Source organism: Dendrobates tinctorius, unplaced genomic scaffold (genome assembly GCF_039654945.1).
Source record: "Dendrobates tinctorius isolate UK_male_01 unplaced genomic scaffold, ASM3965494v1 ptg000133l, whole genome shotgun sequence".
NCBI classification, from domain to species: domain Eukaryota; kingdom Metazoa; phylum Chordata; class Amphibia; order Anura; family Dendrobatidae; genus Dendrobates; species Dendrobates tinctorius.
Genome location: NW_027361801.1, coordinates 8,153,311 through 8,173,484, shown reverse-complemented (window position 1 = coordinate 8,173,484; position 20,174 = coordinate 8,153,311). Strand labels below are relative to the sequence as shown.

Sequence of the window (20,174 nt, the reverse complement as noted above, 5' to 3'; positions counted from 1 at the left end):
GTGCTCCTACACTTTAATGAAGTGTGATGGGAAAGTCGCCGTGGGCCGTATGGAACCAGGCTCAGGAGCTCAGTATGGCTCAGGCTAAGCTCTTGAAATACCAGCTGTGTTACGCAACAAGCATCTGCCCATAAAAGCAGAGGCCAAAGAAAGGCTTGATTGCTGCTGTTAACCATTTAGATGCTGCTGTTAACCATATAGATTCCCCTGTCAATCCCTGTTAAATGTCCTGATTGAAGCTCGGCCACAGGATTGAAACTTCATAAGAGAACTGCAGGTGCACTCTATACTGTAATGGTGTGGTACTGTAGTGCTAACATATTGTAACTTGGCTTTCCCTGTACTATTGCAGATCATGGTATAAGCAATCAATGAATTGTAGGTTTTTACTTATTTAATCAAAATAATGTTCAGGCTCAGTTGAGACACAAGTAGAAGTTCTGATAACTTTTTATACTTGTAGAAAGTTGAGTTGTATCTGCATTCACATATCTTGTCCCTCATGGAGTAGACAAAGCTTATTCTGTGTCACAAGACCTAAGTTAGTGCTAGTATGAAATGAACACAACACTACATGACTGGTAGAGTGCTATTGGCTTTCTTTTTTATTTTACAATCTAACCATTTTATTTTCTTTTTTTAGTCGAAATCTTTTATCAACGTTGCCAAAATATCTTTTCGACTTGCCACTGAAAGTTTTGGTTGTGAGTAATAATAAACTAGTTTCCATTCCTGAAGAGGTTGGAAAATTAAAAGACTTAATGGAACTGGTATGTAAACTTCCCTCTTTTCATTTTAATTTTCTTGATTTTTTTTCAATTTATTTTTATTTTTTACCCTTTATTCTAGGATGTCAGCTGCAATGAAATACAGATTCTTCCATCACAAGTAGGAAAGCTCCATTCTCTTAGGGAATTAAATTTGAGAAGGAATAATCTTCACGTCCTTCCAGATGGTAAGTCTCCATTTTATCATGTAACTTTTATGATATGCTTACTTTTTTTTATACTTCATCTCTTGGTATTGCCATTCAGAGACTTGGATGTAGTTAATGGGGTTCTCTAAGAACGTAATAAAATGGTGATTATACATAATTTGCATCTTAGTCAATTGCCGGCAGCATCCACTGCAGTCTGAAGAAATACCACTTTCGAGATGTGTCTCAACTGTCAGAGGCAATCAATCGTAAGCTGACATACCAGAGATGACATGTAAGTGCTGTGACGAGAAAAGAAATATATTTTCTCCTTGTCTGACTGATCACAGAGGACTGAGGCTGGAAAAAATTCTTTTGTGATCAATTGGCAGAGGATAACATTTTTCTGCCTTTTACCAGGAGCTTTGATATTTGTGCTTAAGATACAGCTCCTCTGTCTTTAAGACAGGTTTCTGGAGAAGTGTTTCTTCAGTCTGCAACCAATCCTGAGTCATGACAAAGACTGGCTGCAACGAGACTTGGGCCATTTTATTACATTCTTGGAGATTCCATCCCCCCCCCAAGGAAAAGTTATAACATGGTAGGAACAATGTTTGTCCATCATCTGGAGCATTTTTGCAGGCTGCTACTTTATTACTCTAAAGGTCTTAAAGTTATGTTGAGATATTGACAAAATATCTTAGTTCTCGGGGGCCTGATCTGGCAAATGTCCATTGTAGATCAAACTGCCATGACCAAGTGGCGTTAATAAGGGGTGAAATATACACGATAGTGATAACTCTCAGTTCTTGAAGTTAATAATTAAAAAATGGGTAAGTGATAGGATACGCTCGATTATGGCAAGGGGGTGTATCAGTGCAGTGACACGCCCACAGTCCCCTGTCATTCTAATATACATATGGCTTTTTGCTAGATTTCTCAAGACCAGCACATCAGATCTCGGGAAACAAGAAAAAATGTATAATTTTTGTTGTGGGACCATTGCTGATACAGCAATAGCGCTACCTTCATGTACAAAATAAGTTCTGGAAGGCTCACTTCAAGACGTTAAAATGGTTTATTTAACGGCGCAATCACTTTTTTTTATGTGTTTTCAGTCACTTAGTATTTTCAAGTAGGATAATGAGCAATAAAAACGCATACAAAGAGCTGACAACTTTTTATTTTTAACTTTGTCCCTTTCCTTTTAAAACTACTTTTAAACTTGTGTTTTTCTCCCAGATTTGTCATTACTTCCACTGGTAAAACTAGACTTTTCGTGTAATAAGATCACAGAAATCCCAGTAAGCTACAGGAAGCTTCGGCAGCTTGAAGTATTAATTTTGGATAATAATCCTATGCAGATGCCTCCAGCACAAGTAGGTGGTCTGCTGAACATGCCCGTTTTTGTTAGTCTTTTTTTTCATTTGTATGGTAAAAAAAAGCTTTACTTAGAGTGATGGTCTGCAACTAATATTGATTTTAATCCTAAATGCCTGTCTATTGTAATCTATCCTCTCTTCTAATATGCGATGATTAAAAATTCCTGTTCTCTTTCTACTGTTTTTTCATTTCATTTGAGAATTTCCAGTGCATGGTGGGATGCTCAAAATGGACATAATTGGAACAGAGGCTGTGGTCACTGCTGCAGCCTTCGGCCCACACCCTGTAATGAAGAGTCATCAGTAACGTCATCAGTTTCAGTGGCTGGGCTAGTCTCTGCTCTGCTGAGCTTGTATCAATTCTAATGTATGCTCAGTATTAACTCCCTGTGCTATATTCTTTTCGATGCACAGTGTTCCCTTGCCGGCTCAAATAAGAAGAAACAAGCTGGTAACCGAGCGCATTGGAAGGCAAGAACGTGGCAAGCAAGGACAGCAGAGACCAGCTCTGCCCCCGAAAGAGACATCACTTTTAGGGGCGGAACTGGTCTCTGCTCTTTTTGATTGCTGTGTTCTCGCCTTGCAATGCTCACAGACAGTGTGCTCTCTGGATCACTCCATTAGAATCAGTGAAGGAGCGCACTGTCACTGTGCATTGAAAAGAATGTCTTACAGTACGTCGGAATTCACAACAGATGCATGCTCCGTATAGCAAGGACTAGCCTAGTCCCTGAAATGGACTTCGCTGATGAAGTTTTGTTTCAGGATAGGGACTGCAGCCCCTGCTCCTTAATAGAATTTCATTTGAGAATTACATGCTGGGATACGCAAGCAAAATGTCATCAAAACTTAAGTAGGTAAAATAAAAATAAGGTAGAGTAGAGAGGGAACGGTACTTATTAATGAAACTGTATTAGAAAAGTGATTAGATTATTACATTAAGTGCACATTTTAGGATTAAAATCAATATTCGTTTCAGGCTACTTCCAAAAAATATGTAGACAAGGCATTGCTTGTCTACGTTATCGGGGATTACTTGCTGATCTTTGGGGGTCTGACCCCAGTGTACTCGAGAACAGGAATCTGTGAACCAGGCTATGTAGCCCCATTCTGAATGTAGTGGAGGTGTGCTTTCTCAGCCTCCACACCTACCTATCATTGTCTATGGGACTGTGGGTGATAGCCGAGCACTCTACAGTCCTATAGAAAATTAAGGAGAGGCAGAGCGAGCGCAACTCCTTTCAGCACTGGGCTTGGCAGAGCCTGTGGATAACGTGATAACATTGATTTTTTTTTTTTTTTTTTTTTTTTTTTGAGAATAAAGAGTGTTGAACAGAAATATCTTGACTTTTACAATCTCAGCAACAACAGAGACAGAGCAAATAAGGAGAAGGCTAAGCAATATTTTCTTGAAGTTTTGTCTATACAAAATGATGTAAAACGGTTCTCTTCCCAATTCATCATATTGAATAATCCTTTTTTTTTGGTACGGGTACAGATTTGCCTGAAAGGGAAAGTTCACATATTTAAGTTTCTGAATATTCACGCTTGCTGCCGGACAGAGAAAAAGCCAGACTCTTTGGACTTGCCGCCTTTAGTGAAACGACTCCCTTCTCAGCCTCTCACAGACAGGTAAGTGGCTAGTTCTCTCCCAAGATTTTTGTTTTTTGTGCATGAAACTAAACTATTAAATTAAAAGAAAATCATTTACTAATATTTTCATATTTTTAATTGTCAACCAAAACCGGAGCTCACTATTACAGCTCGGCTCTGGTCCAGTATGTACACTGGACTTCAGCATATTAAAAAAAATGATGATTTAACCCATTAAGGACTGCCGATATGCCTTTTAATGGCGGCCGTTAAGGGTACTTATTCCTCAGCGCCGCTTTTTAACGGTGCTGAGAAATAAGTGTATAGCACCCCCCAGAGTCAGAATTTCTCCGGGGTCTTGGGTACCAGGGGTAGCTGAGAACCCAGAGAACATCATTCAGGTTGGTTTTTACCGACCCCAGTGTTGTGATCGCCGTTAACGGCGACCGCATGAAAAAACCTCCAATTTCCCATTTAATTTCTCTCTCGTCTGATTGCACATCAGAGGAGAGAGAAATGGGGTCCCCCGGTGTCCCTGGACCCTCCTGCATCCCCCAGTCCTGTTCCCTGGCCACCGACATCTTCTTCTGGGAAGAAAATGGCGGGCACAAGCGCATTGCGCCTGCCAAGATCTGCCAGCCGGCACCCGGAAACAGTAGGGAATTTTTCTTATTGGTTCATTTTGATCACTGTGATAGACCTTTGGGGTTAGGGGTGTGTTGGGGTTAAGGTTGGGATTAGAATTGGGGGTTCCACTGTTAGGTACATCAGGGGGTCTCCAAACGCGACATGGCTCCACCATTGATTCCAGCCAATTTTGGGTTCAAAAAGTCAAACGGTGCTTCCTCCCTTCTGAGCCCTGTCATGCGCCCAAACAGTGGCTTTCCCCCACACATGGGTATTGGCGTACTCGGGAGAAATTGCACAACAAATTTTGTGGTCCGTTTTCTCCAGATACCCTTGTGAAAATAAAAAAAATTTGGTTCCAAAGTGAACTTTTTGTGAAAGAAGTAAAATGTTTATTTTGTTCCTTCCACATTGCTTTACCTCTCATGAAGCACCTGAAGGGTTAATAGGTTAATAAACTTTTTGAAAGTGGTATTTCACACCTTGAGGGGTGTAGTTTTTAGAATGGTGTCACTTTTGGGTATTTGCAGTTATATTGACCCCCCCCCCCCCCCCCCAATTTAGTTCAAATGTGAGGTGGTCCCTAAAAAAAAATGGTTTTGTAAATTTTGTTGAAAAAATGAGAAATTGCTGGTCAATTTTAACCCTTATAACGTCCTAACAAAAAAACATTGTTTCCAAAATTGTGCTGATGTAATGTAGACATGTGGGAAATGTTATTTATTAACTATTTTGTGTGACATCACTCTCTGATTTAAGGGTACAAAAATTACGTTTGAAAATTGCAAAATTATTCACATTTTTTGTCAAATTTCCGTTTTTTTTTCCCATGAATAAACGCCTGTCATATCGAAGAAATCTTACCACTAACATGAAATACAATATGTCACAATGGGGGCAGGCTTTGCAGCCTTGAGAATCTCTCCCTCCATGTGTTCACCCACCTATCCACTCTCTCTATCCCCATGTGCTGACTTCTCCCGTCTGTGCTCTCTTCCTTGACCTGTCTACCCCATGTGCTGTCCCCCTTGTCTGCTGTCTCTCTCCTTCCTGTGCTGTGTTCTCCCCTCATGTGCTGTCTCGTTTGAGCTCTCTCACCCCTGTCTCTGACCGTGTACAGAACATACCACAGCTCCTGGGCAGGGGAGGAAATAAAAGACAATACTGACATTACATCAGGAGATCGCAGAGGATAGATTTTGTGAGATAAAATATTGTTTAAAAACAGTCAGTGAAATATTTTACCTCACAAAATGAATCCTTTGTGATCCCCTGCTGTAATGTCAGTATTGTCTTTTGCTTCCTCCCCTGCCCAGTAGATGTGGTATGCTCCGTACACGGTCAGACACAGACAATTTTTTAAAATGAACTTTAGTTCGTGGGAAAACCCCTTTAATGTGACCGGCTTCCTCTGCCTGTAGACACGTCACGCATCTGCCACCGTGATCAGCCGAATGATTGACTGCGCCTGCGCGGAATTCGCGCAGGCGCAGTGCGATGGTGTTCCGCTGGTGGTACCGCGCAAGTGGCTGCGTGACTGTGAGGTGCGTACGGCGTATAGAGTGTGTGTGGTGCGAGGGCGTTCCGCTGGTGGTACTGCGCAATAGGTTGGTACCTGCAGCAGTTTCCATATTGAGACACCCATGACTTGGGTGTCCCAGTATGGTGGTCGGTGAACTTCCTCCTCTTGGAATTCTGGGATACGGTGACATCTGGACAGAGAAAGAAATGAAAACATTACAAGGCAATTGTATAAATAACGTGAAAGTGGTCAGAATTGCAATAATTGGCCTGGTCATTAAGTACCAAATTGGCTCTGTCACTAAGGCTACTTTCACACTTGCGTTTTTTTTGCGCTGCGTGCGCAGTGCAAACGCGCATAAAAACGCATCATGCATTTTTTAATGCGTTTTCTTGTTTTTTTGCAAAAAAAAAGCATGCGTTTTTTTGCGCTGACGTGCACATGACCATGCGCACGTCAGCGCTCCCATAGACTTTAATGGGTTTTGGGTGAATTTCGTGCGCATTGCGCGTGCGTTTTTTTGAGACCGGTCGGACGCACAAAAAATACAACAGGATGCATTTTGTGCGCCCGGGCGCACACTACAAAAACCCACATGCGCGTACAAATGCATGACTATGCACACCCATGTTAAGTATAGGAAAAAAAACGCATGTGTGAGCAAAAACTCAGCGCCAAAAAGGAGATTTTTGTGTACTCACCGTAAAATCTTTTTCTTAGCCTCTAATTGGGGGACACAGAACCATGGTGTTATGCTGCTGTCCACTAGGAGGCGACACTATGCATAATCTGAAAAAGATTAACTTTGGCTCCTCCTCTGCAGTATACACCCTTGGACGGCGTCAGCCTTCTCAGTTTTGTGCAAAAGCATTAGGAAGAACATAACCGAAAAAAACAACATAACCATGCCTGTAAGAAGGCTACTAGGTACGAGCTCAAAGAACAATATGAGAATTCAACCTTAACAACGGCCCGTAAGGGCAACAGGGTGGGAGCTGTGTCCCCCAATTAGAGGCTAAGAGAAAGATTTTACGATGAGTACACAAAAATCTCCTTTACTCTGTCGCCTCATTGGGGGACTCAGAACCATGGGACATCCCAAAGCAGTCCCTGGGTGGGAACCAATGGACGAATATTGTGCTAGCAGGACCCTAAACTTAGGGCACTGCCGCCTGCAGAACCCGTCTACCCAGGCTCGCGTCCACTGAGGACTGGGTATGAACACTGTAGTGTTTCGTAAACATGTGTAGGCTAGTCCAAGTGGCCGCCTTGCACACTTGTTGTGCCGAAGCCTGGTGCCGAATGACCCAGGAGGCCCCTACTGCCCGTGTAGAGTGTGCCGTGATACCGGCCGGAAGAGGGGAACTGTTAAGTCGGTAGGCTTCGTGTATGGTGGACTTGATCCACCTGGCAAGGGTAGCCTTGGAAGCCGACAGGCCCTTGCAACCGCCTTCCGGAAGAATGAAGAGGGAATCACACTTCCGGAAGGGTGCAGTCCTGGACACGTAAATCCGCAATGCTCTGACGAGGTCAAGCGTATGCAGAGCCTTCTCCACTCTATGAAGCGGACCCGGACAAAGGGATGGCAGTGAGATTTCCTCATTCAGGTGGAAGGTGGACACAACCTTCAGAAGGAAGGATGGTACAGTACAGAGAACCACCTTGTCCTGGTGAAAAGCTAGGAAAGGCCGTCTGCAGGAAAGTGCTGATAATTCAGACACACTGCGTAGCGAGGTGATTGCCACTAGAAAAACCACTTTATGTGACAAAAAGCAGAATGGAACTTCTTTAAGGGGTTCGAAGGGTGGTGCCTGCAATGCTGTCAGGACCAGGTTGAGGTCCCACGTTTCCAGTGGACGTCTGTAGGGGGGAACCAATCGGGAAACTCCCTGGAGAAAAGTCCTTACTTGCGGTTTGGTAGCAATGCGCCTTTGAAAAAGGACTCAAAGCGCTGACACCTGACTCTTGAGCGAGCCTAGGGATAGCTTGGCGTCTAGGCCCGATTGAAGGAAACCTAGTACCTTCGGGAGGGAATAAGGGAGTGGGACTTGTCCATGAGATTCGCACCAGGAAAAGAAAGTACGATAGTAAACCTTGGCGGAGGCTGGTTTCCTTGCCCTGATCATGGTCGCAATGACATCCGGTGAGAACCCTGCCTGGGTTAGAATCCAGGTTTCAAGGGCCATGCCGTCAAATTGAGAGCCCCTGAATTCCTGGGGACCAGTCCTGGACCAGGGCATCCGCTCTGAGCGACCGCGGGTCGTGTGTCCTGGCCATGAAATTGGAGACCTTGGCATTGAGATGGGATGCCATTAGGTCCACATCCGGGGTTCCCCAGCGTTGACAAATCTGGTAAAAAAATCTCGGGGTGGAGAGACCATTCCCCCGAGTCCATTCCTTGCCTGCTGAGGAAGTCTGCTTCCCAGTTTTCTACACCTGGAATGTGTACCGCAGAGAGTACCGACCTTATGTCTTCCGCCCAGTGGAGGATATGTGCCACTTCTCATCGCCTGGGCGCTGCGGTCCCGCCTTGGTGATTCACATATGCCACCGCCGTGGCATTGTCCAACTGTATCCGTATGTGAGAGGCTGTAAGCAAGTGACGAAAGGCTCTCAGTGCCAGGAAGATGGCCCGGATTTCCAGGATGTTGATGGGCAAGGTCGCTTCCATTGATGACCACTTGCCTTGTGCCCTGTGATGTAGGTGCACCGCACCCCAACCTGTTAGGCTTGCGTCAGTGGTCAGGACCTTCCATTGACCTGAGAGAAAGGGTTTTCCTCTTGCAAGCGGAGTTAGCCACCAATGTAGGGACCTCCAGGTTGACGATGTCAACCGGAACTCCCTGTCGAGGGAGAAGGGGTTCCTGTTCCAAGATCTGAAGATGGCTAGTTAAAGAGGCCTGAGGTGAAACTGGGCAAATGGCACTGCCTCCATTGCTGCTGCCATTCTGCCGAGGACTCTCATGGCAAACCGGAGAGATCGTGGAGGATTGCGGAGGAGTGTGCGAACTCCCAGACGGAGGGCCAGTGTCTTGTCCTTGGGAAAGAGCACCAGACCCCTGGAGGTGTCGAATAACATCCCTAGGAAGGTTAGTCTGACTCGGGGTAGTCGATGATTTTTGTAGGTTGACTAACTATCCCAGACGACTCAGTGTGTCTATTGTGATTGAGACACTGACCTCGCAGTCCTTGAAGGTGGAAGACTTGAGAAGGTCGTCCAGGTACGGAACGACTAGAATGCCTCTGGAGTGTAGAACGTCCATGGTGGCTGCCATGACCTTGGTAAACGTTCTTGGAGCCGTGGCGAGTCCGAACGGGAGAGCGAAAAACTGGTAGTGGTTTTGGTTGATTGCGAACCTGAGAAACCTTTGATGGGCGGGAGCAATTGGTATGTGCAGATATGCGTCTTGTATGTCTATGGAGGCAAGGTATTCTCCCTGCTCCATGGATGTTATGATGGACCGGAGGGACTCCATGCGGAAATGACGGACCCGTACATATTTGTTGAGCTGTTTTAGGTCTAGTATGGGCCGGTCGCTGCCTCCTTTCTTGGGAACTACAAATAGATTGGAGTAGAACCTTCGGAATCTTTCGTTCGCGGGAACCGGCATTACGACTCCTGCTTGAAGGAGAGAGGAGACCGCTTGGTGGAAGGCACGAGCCTTGTCTGGTGGTGTTGGTTGAACAGAGAGGAAGAACCGGTTTAGTGGAGTGGAAGTGAACTCTATCTTGTATCCGGAAGACACTATTTCCCTGACCCACCTGTCTTCTCTAATAGGCAGCCAGACTTGCTGAAAGAGAAGTCGCCCGCCTACTGGTGGGATGTCTTCCGGAGTTCGTGAGTCATGATGAAGCGAAGTTCTGAGGTTTTGCTCCCTTGGTTTTCGCTTGGCCTGCTTTCGACTGCCAAGTCCTGTCCGGTCTCTGCCCCGTCCGTGGGTTGTCCCTGCGTGGAGAGCGGTTACGATTTTGCGCTGGGCACGAGACGGACCAGCCCGAAGAGTTCCGAAAGGATCGGAATCGTGTTTGGTTTCTCCGTTCAAATGTGCGTTTAGGTTTCAGTTGAGGGAGAGAGGTACTCTTACCCCCAGTGGCATTGGATATCATTGTGTCCAACTTTTCGCCGAAAAGCCTTCCACTAAGGTAGGGAAGATGCGTGATGGACTTCTTTGAAGCTGCATCCGCTTTCCATTCCCGCAGCCACAGGATACGCCGAATCGTAATGGAGTTTGCCGCTATCCCCGCTAGACCTCTTCCTGAGTCTAGGGCTGCATGAAGCATGTAGTCTGCTACCACTGCTATTTGAACTGCTTGGTCCGAGAGCCCGGTATTTGAAGCTTGAAGACCCTCCTGCAGTTTTTTGGCCAAAGCCAGGATGGCCTTGGCCGCCCAACTGGAAGCGAACGCAGGGGCCAGGGAGGCCCCTGCTGCTTCGAAAATGGAACGAGCCATGCGTTCTGCTTGTCGGTCTGCTGCGTCCCTGAGGGTTGAGCTATCTGGCAGTGATAGTAGGGTCTGTGCTGCTAGTCTAGATACCGGGGGGTCCACTTCGGGTGGATGTGTCCACTGCTTGGTGTCCTTCTGTGAGAAGGGGTACTTCGCTTCCAAATATTTGCGATTGGCAAATTTTTTCTCAGGCTGTGAAAACTGCTTAGTAAGTATAGTTTGAAACTCATGGTGATTAAGGAAGACCTTAGGTGGTTTCAGAACACTTTCAAAGCAAATCTTATGTTCTGGGGCTTCCGGGGCTGGCTCTGAAATTTCCAGCACCCAATGGATGGCAGAGATTACTGTATGTCCTCAACTAGCACTGTATTGCTAGGGGGACAAGGTACCACAGACCTCTCCGTTTCGCTGTCTGAGTCGGAGTCACAGATGCCTTCCGAATCCTGCGTATCGCTAAGGCGTTCCCTGGTGGGCGACCTGGGGCGGGGGTCTTCTGTGGTCGGGGATCGCTGTGGTGAACTGCATTGTCTGTCTCTGATAGGGGACTGTCTAGGTGACCTGGAATGACGGTGTCTCTCCCTGGAAGGGGATGACCATGTGCTATAGGACAACGCAGGTGACCGTGACCTTTGGGTCCGCTTACGTCTGTGTCGGAAACAGCATGTTCCTGAGACAAGCTGTCCTTTTGCTGGGTAACGTTCATAGCTGAGACATGACCCTGCAGAGCTTGCAGCAATGTAGCGTTTAGGTTATCTATGGACTGTGTCATAGACTGCGACATCTGAGTAGGCCATTCCGGCGTGTTATCTGACACTGAAGCATTGGTAGGGACTCCCTGGGGTTCTGACCCAGAGTTCTGGATGCAATCCCGGCAGTGCGGATACGTGCTGCCACTGGGGTGAGTGGTTTTGCAGGCTGTGCAGAATGCATAAAAACAGTCCTGCCTGGTTCTCTTTCTTGAGCCCGGCATAGTGCACAGAGGCTGGCTATCCCCTGATAGGGGTGGCTACGCAGAGGAAACCCACAGAGAGCCTTATAGATAATATAGATTCACAGCTTGAGTAAAGAGGACCCAGCTGTGATCTTACCCCACCAGTGTGCCCCTAGGTCCAGCGCCGACAAATCACAGTTCTGTGCCCCCCGAAGACTGCTGTGGCTCTCTTCCCTGCTGAAGGCGTCCGTTGTCAGGTATGGCCTGCAGCCAGAAAAATGGCCACCGGGACGCTGAGGAGAAGGGGGCGGAGAGCTGAAAAGGGCGCTCGGGGCTATGTAAAAACGCGCCCTTTCTGTCTCGATCCGCCCCTTCTATGACACTATAGAGTGTCATATTAGTCATCCGGGGGGCGGGCTGGGGAGTGGGGAAAAAGGCGGCAGCTTCAGCTAGGCCGAAGCCGTGATCTCAAGAGACCTGATGCCCAGGAGGGCTCCAGGGCGGCGTGGTAGTCCGGGAGGGGGTCGGATCTGCACCAGACCCCCCGGAATGGGCGACTGGCTAGCGGTGGGGTCAGCAGGGGTAGCGGTGCCTGTATGAGGGGGTCCCCCTGAAGTGCTATAGAGCCGCTGCTGCTGCAGAGACGGGGGCGCAGAGAGCGCTGTCTCTGATGTGCCATGTCTGCCTGCACCTTCCCCCGGCCCCAGCGGGATCCCACAACTGGTCTGGATTCCCTGGATGCTGCAGAATGCTGCCTGTTCTCCGACCCTACCTGAGGCGTCTCAACCTAATGCCCCCTGAGTGGGATTAGGGAGGGTGCGTCTGTCACCGTCAGGGGGTCTTCATCCTCGCCTCGACCTCAACCCAGACCCCAAAGGGGTTGGGGAAGCAGGGGGGTCTCAACTTCGGACCAGTACCCGAGGGACTGGGGAAGGAGCGACATGGGGAACCACCATCTCAACTTCAACTGGGCACCCCTAAAAAAAAAAAAAAAAAGGGGACCAAGGAAGGAGCCATGCCGGGAGTCTAGCTGGAGACCCACTTTTCTTCATCTGTATTCCGGAAGAAAAAAACGGAAAAAATCCTTAGGTGTGCCTCCTTGCGACACTAAGCAAAAACTGGAGACGGCTGACGCTGTCCAAGGGTATATACTGAAGAGGAGGAGCCAAAGTTAATCTTTTTCAGATTATGCATAGTGTCGCCTCCTAGTGGACAGCAGCATAACACCATGGTTCTGTGTCCACCAATGAGGCGACAGAGTAAACGCAAGTGTGAAACCAGCCTAAGGGGCTAAAGTTTTTTTTTGTCTTTCTATGATTGAATTCAGGCTGAAGTAAAATGTAGGCCTATAAACTTAGTGTGAGAAACAAAGAAAAGGGGGGAAAAGTGCAAGAAATGATCAGAATGAAAGATAGATTAATAAGCGCAGCACAAACTGCTTTTTAGTGACACTGCCTTCTGTGTCAGTCTTGCACTGTGTGTACACAGGCGTACAGAAAGGTCAAAACGGTCAGACTCAATGAGAACTTGCTATGAAACAACTCTAGATCAGAACAATATTTATGGGGAAATCCAGAATATTCACAAATATTCCAGGAATTTCTACTTAATTTTTTCTTTCTTTCTTTGACCCTATTTCTAATTTTGCAATTAAAACCAGTTTCACACACAATCGTACAGCTTGCACCGTTCTTGCTTTGGAAGGCCTGGCCTATGAAGCAAATGGCTAAGGACAGGAGACTAGATACTTGAACCAGGTTTTTTTTTTTTTTTTTTTTGAAAGGTCGAAGTTTTGGCATGTGGCAAACTGGCCTAAAATTGAGAACTGTTCATTATATCATTTGCGCTTTTTTTTTTTTTTCTTTTTTTGTATTGTGATTTTTTACTTTTTCATTTCTTCCTTTTTCTGTTTTCCATTGTGATAATTGTTTTAATTGTTTCTTAGCCGATTCATCAATTGCAACGTCTCTAAAAAGTTGTGAAATTTTGTGAAAATGTATTTTATTCGTCCCCCAAGAGTGAATTTATATGCATCAGGTAATTTGCACCATTTAGTAAAATGGGCGGCTTTATGCAAAAACTGGAAAGACTGATCAAAGACAGGAATTAAAGTGCATTATTTTTTTTGCACAAAATTCATGAATAACATGCACCGTTTTAAATGATTTGGTGCAGAAAAAAGTCAACTAATGCAAGTAAAAAGAAGTGACTCAAAATCTAGAAATGCAATTGATACAGTGGGTACGGAAAGCATTCAAAATGTTTCACTCTTGTTTCATTGCAGCCGTTTGGTAAATTCAAAAAAGTTCATTTTTTTTCTCATTAATGTACACTCTGTATCCCATCTTGACTGAAAAAAACCCCATAAATGTAGAAATTTTTGCGAATTTATTAAAAAAAAGAAAAACTGAAATATCACATGGTCAAAAGTATTCATACCCTATGCTCCGTTTTGAGTAGATGCACCCTTTTGAGCTAGTACTGCCATGAGTCTAATTGGTATGATTCAAGTTTTTCACACTTGGATTTGGGGATCCTCTGCCATTCTTCCTTGCAGATCCTCTCCATTTCCGTCAGGTTGGATGGTGAACGTTGGTGGACAGCCATTTTCAGGTCAGCCATTTTCAGGTCTCTCCAGAGATGTTCAGTTGAGTCCAGGGCTGTGGAGTCGGAGTCGTGGAGTCGGAGTCGGTGCTCATTTTGGTGGAGTCGGAGTTGGAGTCGGTATAAAATGGACCGACTCCGACTCCTAAAATATATAATAAATTGGGTACAGTAGTTCAATGCAGGATGTGCTGAATATTTTTTCATAGGAGTTTGGGAAAGTTATGAAATGTCCTATAAATGGCTGTTCTATTCCTGATCTAAGGCTACATTCACACACAGCGTTTTTCCTGTGTTTTTTGAGGATACGTTTTTCAGCTGCAAAAGCAGATCATCTTTTTAAAAAACTGCATCACCTGAAAGGTTTTTGAGCTCATAGATAATGTTTTCAATAGCAAAAGCAGATTAGAAATCTGCTCTATCTATCCATTTATCCATATCTGTCTATCCATATCGTATCTGTACCAAAAAGAATGAAAACCGGGTAGTACACCAATATATATTCTGTTCTATCTAAATATCTTGATTATGGGATCATAAAAATGATTAAATGTCTGAGGTTCACATTGTACTACAATACATTTTTCACTTAAATATAAGCAATATGTGTGGGAGTCGGAGTCGTGGAGTCGGAGTCGGAGTTGGAGTCGGTGTAAGGGAAATTGAGGAGTCGGAGTCGCAGGTTTGGCTTACCGACTCCACAGCCCTAGTCAGAGTTGTTCTGAAGCCACTCCTTTGTTATTTTACCTGTGTGCTTAGGGTTATTGGCTTGTTGGAAAGTGAACCTTCAGCTAAGGCCTGTTTCACACTTCAGTTTTTTTGTGTCAGTCAAAAGCTGTCAAAAAGGCGGAAAGCGGATCCGTTCCTAACTGATGTGATTGGATGCCACCAGATCCGTTTTTTGACGGATCCGCCGAATGAAGAATTTTAAAGGAACCGCTGCCCGAGAGAGAGAGAGAATTTTTTTCGTCCGCCAGAAAGTATTTCAGGGTTAAATTCCCGGCTAACTTCCTTTTTCTGGGCATGCGCACTCTAAAATGCGGATTCTGCAGCAAAAAAAAGTTGCAGGGTCCGTCCAGGCATGTCGGCGGACGCAAAAAAAAAAGGATCCAACGGATGGCCATCCGTCAAGATCCGCCGGTAATACAACTCAATGGGGAAAAAAACGGATCCGCCAAAAAAAATGGCGGATCCGTTTTTTTCAAAATACGGCGGATTTTGACTGATGGTCAAAAACGGAAGTGTGAAACAGGCCTTAGTCTGAGGTCCAGAGCACTCTGGAAGAGGTTTTCATCCAGGACATCTCTGTACTTGGCCGCATTCATGTTTCTTTCAATTGCAACCAGTCCTGTCCCTGCAGCTGAAAAACACCCCCATAGCATGATGCTGCCACCACCATGTTTCACTACTTGGATTGTATTGGGCAGGTGCTGAGCAGTGCCTGGTTTTCTCCACACAGACCGCTTAGAATTATCACCAAAAAGTTCAAACTTCATCTCATCAGACCACAGAATCTTATTCCTCATAGTCTAGGAGTCCTTCATGTGTGTTTAGCAAACTTTGGGCTTTCATATGTCTTGCACTAAGAAGATTCTTCCGTCGGGCCACTCTGCCATACAGGCCCAACTGGTGGAGGGCTGCAGTGATAGTTGACTTTGTGGAACTTTCTCCCATCTCCCTACTGCATCTGTGGAGCTCAGCCACAATGATCTTGGGGTTCTTCTTTACCTCTCTCACGAAGGCTCCTCTCCCATGATTGCTCAGTTTGGCTGGACGGCCAGGTCTAGGAAGACTTCTGGTGGTCCCAAACTTCTTCCATTTCAGGATTATGGAGGCCTCTGTGCTCTTACGAACCTTGAGTACTGCAGAAATTCTTTTGTAACCTTGGCCAGATCTGTGCCTTGCTACAATTGTGTCTGAGCTCCTTGGCCAGTTCCTTTGACCTCATGATTCTCATTTGGTCTGACATGCACTGTGAGGTCTTGTATAGACAGGTGTGTGCCTTTACAAATCACATCCTATCTGTTTAAACACAGCTGGATTCCAATAAAGGAGTAGTATCATAGAATGTTAGGGGACCTCCTGGTCATCTGGTCCAATCGCTAAATCATCTCAGACAGGTGTCTGTCCAGCCTCTGTTTAAAGACTTCTATTGAAGGAGAACTCACCACCTCTCATGGCAGCCTGTTCCACTAATTGATCACCCTGAGGCTGTTTTCACACGCTGCGGATTCTGCTGCGGATCCGCAGCAGTTTTGGTCCTGCGGATCCGCAGCAGTTTTTGCTGCGGTGTAAAGTACCATTAAAATCAATGCAAAATGAAAACCGCTGTGCAGACAGTGCAGATTTTTCTGTGCGGATTTGCTGCTGTTTCAAAACCGCAGCATGTCAATTCTTTGTGCGGATTCCGCTCCATGGCAGGTGTCAAACCGCAGAGGAAACCCGCAGGCTAAACCGCAGAAAAACTGCGGTTTTTGACAAATCTGCGCAGAAAAATCCGCAGGACAATCCGCAGCGTGTGCACACAGCCTGACTGTCAAAAAGTTTTTTTCTAATGTGTCGCCTCCCATTCAGTTTCATCCCATTGCTTCTATTCTTTCCTAGTGCAAATGAGAATAAAGATGATCCTTCTACAATGTGACAGCTCTTGAGATATTTGTAAGCAGCCATTAAGTCTCCTCTCAGTCTTCTTTTTTTTTTTTTTTAATAGAACTATCTCGAGGATCACAAGGAAAGGGACAGCATGTGACCTAAATATGAGTGTCTGAGCAAAGGGTCTGAATACTTATGACCATGTGATATTTCAGTTTTTCTCTTTTAACTTGCAAAAATTTCTACATTTCTGTTTTTTTCAGTCAAGATGGGGTGCAGAGTGTACATTGAGAAAAAAAATAACATTTTTGAATTTAACAAATGGCTGCAATGAAATAGAGTGAAAAATTTAAAGGGGTCTAAATACTTTCCGTACCTACTGTATATCAGATCCATAAATTGTGTCTCAGAGGCACAGCCATGCCTGCTCACCTACTCACTATTTTGTCTACAGCAGGATGTGTAGTAGTACAAAAAACACTGGCGTTTCAGGGAAAATATAGTTTGAAGATCCAGCCAGGGGCCTAAAGCTGGAGACCAGACTAGTCCAACTCCACTGCCGACCAGCTCTTCTTAGGCTATATGCACACGATGCAGATTTGCTGCGGATCCGCAGCGGATTTTTCCGCGCAGAAACGCAGATCCGCACTGAGATTTACAGTACAATGTAAATCAATGGGAAAAAAAAAAAGCTGTGTGGAATTGCTGCGGATTTAAAAGAATTGCATGTCACTTCTTTTGTGCGGTTCTGCAGCGTTTCTGGACCCCTCTGTGATGGAAATCCGCAGTGGTAAAAGCTGCAGAAAATCCGCACAAAATCCGCATCAATTCCGCAGCAAATTTGCGGCTGCGGATTCTGCCAGGAGATGCGGATTTTGTGCAGAAAATTCTGCACCACTTTTCCTACGTGTGCACAAAGCCTTAGCGCAGCTATAGGTGAGGACCGATCTCTCCCTCGCGCATACTTTGACCGAGACCTGTCACTCACATCAAGCAGTGCTGGCAAGAGCCGGCCAGACTAGTTTGAAATGCCCAAGTGTTTCAGAGAGTGATATACCAGGCCTGCAAGTCGTGCTGCCCACTATTTGGGCAGCATAAATCACCTGATAAGTTCCCTTATAAAGATTTGGATATCTGCCATCATGACATGTAGTACGTTTTATTTTCTATTTTCTACCACTTCTAGTATTGAAGACTTTTACCCAAGTAAAAACCATGGACCCGACTCTGGAATTGGCAGTGACAATGGAGATAAGCGTCTGTCAACAACCGAAGTACGTCGTGTAATGCTCCTCTGTGGTTATGGGGAAGTCTTATAAATCTATCATGTGTTTTGTCTACTATTGGTCTGATTGTGAAGTGCGGCCACACAGGTGTTACATGTGCAAGGACACGAGGCTGAAGGTGGAACACAGCCAGTGCATCCATCATGTCTGCCATCTACTTGTATCTCGGCGGAGAATAAAACCTGCATATGGCATAGGATATTTACTACTATAAAGTGACCTGTCGCCCTTTATTCTCTTCTCATGTGCAGCCTTCTGACGACGATACAATCAGCCTTCACTCTCAGGTATCCGAATCAAGAGACCAGGCACTGAAGAATGACAATCATTTACTAGGGAGTAAGCTGGACTCTCATAAAGGTAAGCTGCTTTTCTAGTGCAATTTGCTGACAAACTTGCAGGACAGATATGTTCACATTGTATTGATAGCGGTCTAGTGCCATCTAGACTCAAAAAAAACAAAACAAACAAATGCTTAAAGAAGCCATGAAGGTTATATTAGGGCAGCCCCTGAAATACAGATTTTTCTTGTCTTTGTGAAATTCTGATTGACTACTGGTAAATCATTTTTTTTTTTTTTTTTTTTTATTGTTGCAGGTCAAGATCAGGAAATTTACGACTACGACCCAAGCGCTGAAGATACAGATCACAGTGACGTTCAGCTCACTGGTCCCTTTGTTTCTTATATTAAGGTAGTTGTTGAACAGATGTAAACTGCACCATGGTCCATCTTTTTACCATCTCTGAGGTCTTTGTCTTCCCACTTATTTAAGGAAAGAGGGAAACTAAGTGATAAATCCGAGAAAGTTGAAGAAAATGCAGAGTGGGAAGAGGAACATAGGTATTTTTCATGCTCTTATTTAGCCCTTAAGTTTTTAAAAAAATATATACATGCACACCTGTTTTCTCTGGAAAGAGAGGAGAAAGTCGCTGCCAAACTCTGACGACGGCTTATCTCCACTAAATGCTAAGGATCAGGCATTAAAATTCCGAATGCTTGTCCGTCCTTTTCCCCGATGTCTTCTGTAAGGGTGCTTTCACACTGCGTTCTGGAACCTGTTTGTTGGTTCCCATTGGGGCTTACGTCCGAACCTCCCCTCCCCCCATAATGGTGCCAACGGCACAAACATGCTCTTTGTCTTGTATCGTTTTCGGGCGTGTACTCCTATCCAATCGACATGACTTTTCTGGAGTTTTCACTTTTTGGATAACTATACATTTTGATAAACCTGTGTTCCACGGATGTGGCAATACTGAAATGTTTTTCTATTTTATTTTTGCTTCTTTTTAACGGATTATTGAATTAGGAATTTTTTTTTTCACTTTTTATGTAATATTTAACCCCTTCAGAAACTAAGAAAAAAAAAAATCCCCTACAGTGAAAGTAATGATCTCCAAGAAGACGAGCACCAGAGTGACAGTGCCTGCCATGGTACACTATAAGCTCCTCTGAGAAAGGCCAGCAGACACCAAACGTATGCTTAAGACCATTAGCCTGCTGGGCTGGTTGCGGGTTCTCTTGCAAAACCAGATAATTGCTATGGCTGCCAGAAGCAGGACCTGTCCGGGTGGTCCATTCCTTACCCCTGGTCATTTTTGGATCAGACCACTGCCTTTACCCCCCAGGTGTTGTTTGCAGGCTTTTGTGTTTGCACATGTGTATTTGAGTTGCTCTGAAACTTTTTCTGTTTGTTTTTCGGAGACCTCCGTGAAGTCTGTATAACCCTTTTCTGTGCTTTGCATAGAAAAAAAATGACATTCTGGCTTTATGTATCCTCGCAAACGATTATTTCCGCTGCAGCGACACGAAGCAACCAAACATGGCCAGGAGCGTGATTTTCTTGTGTGTTTTTCATGTCAGGCTTCAGAAGGAGCAGTTGTTAGAAGAGGAAGAAGAGGATGAAATAAAGGAAGTAACAGACCTGAGGAAAATAGCAGCACAGTTACTACAGCAAGAAAAGCACAACAGGTAGCATGCTCTTTTACACTGCAGGAAATGTGCGATCAATAGCTTTTACTTTTTAGAGCTATTTTTATATCTATGTACCCACACAAAAGCAGCAAACTGTAATATTGTAGCCACATAATGCCACCACCAAGAATCTATCAAGGACTGATGTCGCAGTCCACATAAAATATGTAATCTGCCATGCAAAGACACCTGGGTGTGACCATGAATGGTTAAAAAAAAAAAAAGAAAGCAAAATCTTTACTGACACTCAAGTAATAAACCACAGGCAAAATCAGGGGCGCATTGGTGACATCTGCTGGCCAA

At 45.0% G+C, this 20,174-nt stretch overlaps 1 protein-coding gene across 3 annotated transcripts in view; it reads left to right on the top strand.

Annotated features, from left to right (window-relative positions):
• Positions 1–20,174, top strand: part of LRCH2 (leucine rich repeats and calponin homology domain containing 2) — a 140,374-nt gene that overhangs the window by 61,655 nt on the left and 58,545 nt on the right. For all 3 annotated transcript variants that reach the window (XM_073543457.1, XM_073543456.1, XM_073543458.1), the window contains exons 3-11: positions 644–770; positions 850–955; positions 2,159–2,295; positions 3,797–3,930; positions 17,800–17,887; positions 18,151–18,259; positions 18,497–18,591; positions 18,673–18,740; positions 19,761–19,868. In XM_073543457.1, coding sequence (XP_073399558.1) covers positions 644–770; positions 850–955; positions 2,159–2,295; positions 3,797–3,930; positions 17,800–17,887; positions 18,151–18,259; positions 18,497–18,591; positions 18,673–18,740; positions 19,761–19,868 — 972 coding nt within the window. The remainder of the gene's footprint in view (positions 1–643; positions 771–849; positions 956–2,158; positions 2,296–3,796; positions 3,931–17,799; positions 17,888–18,150; positions 18,260–18,496; positions 18,592–18,672; positions 18,741–19,760; positions 19,869–20,174) is intronic.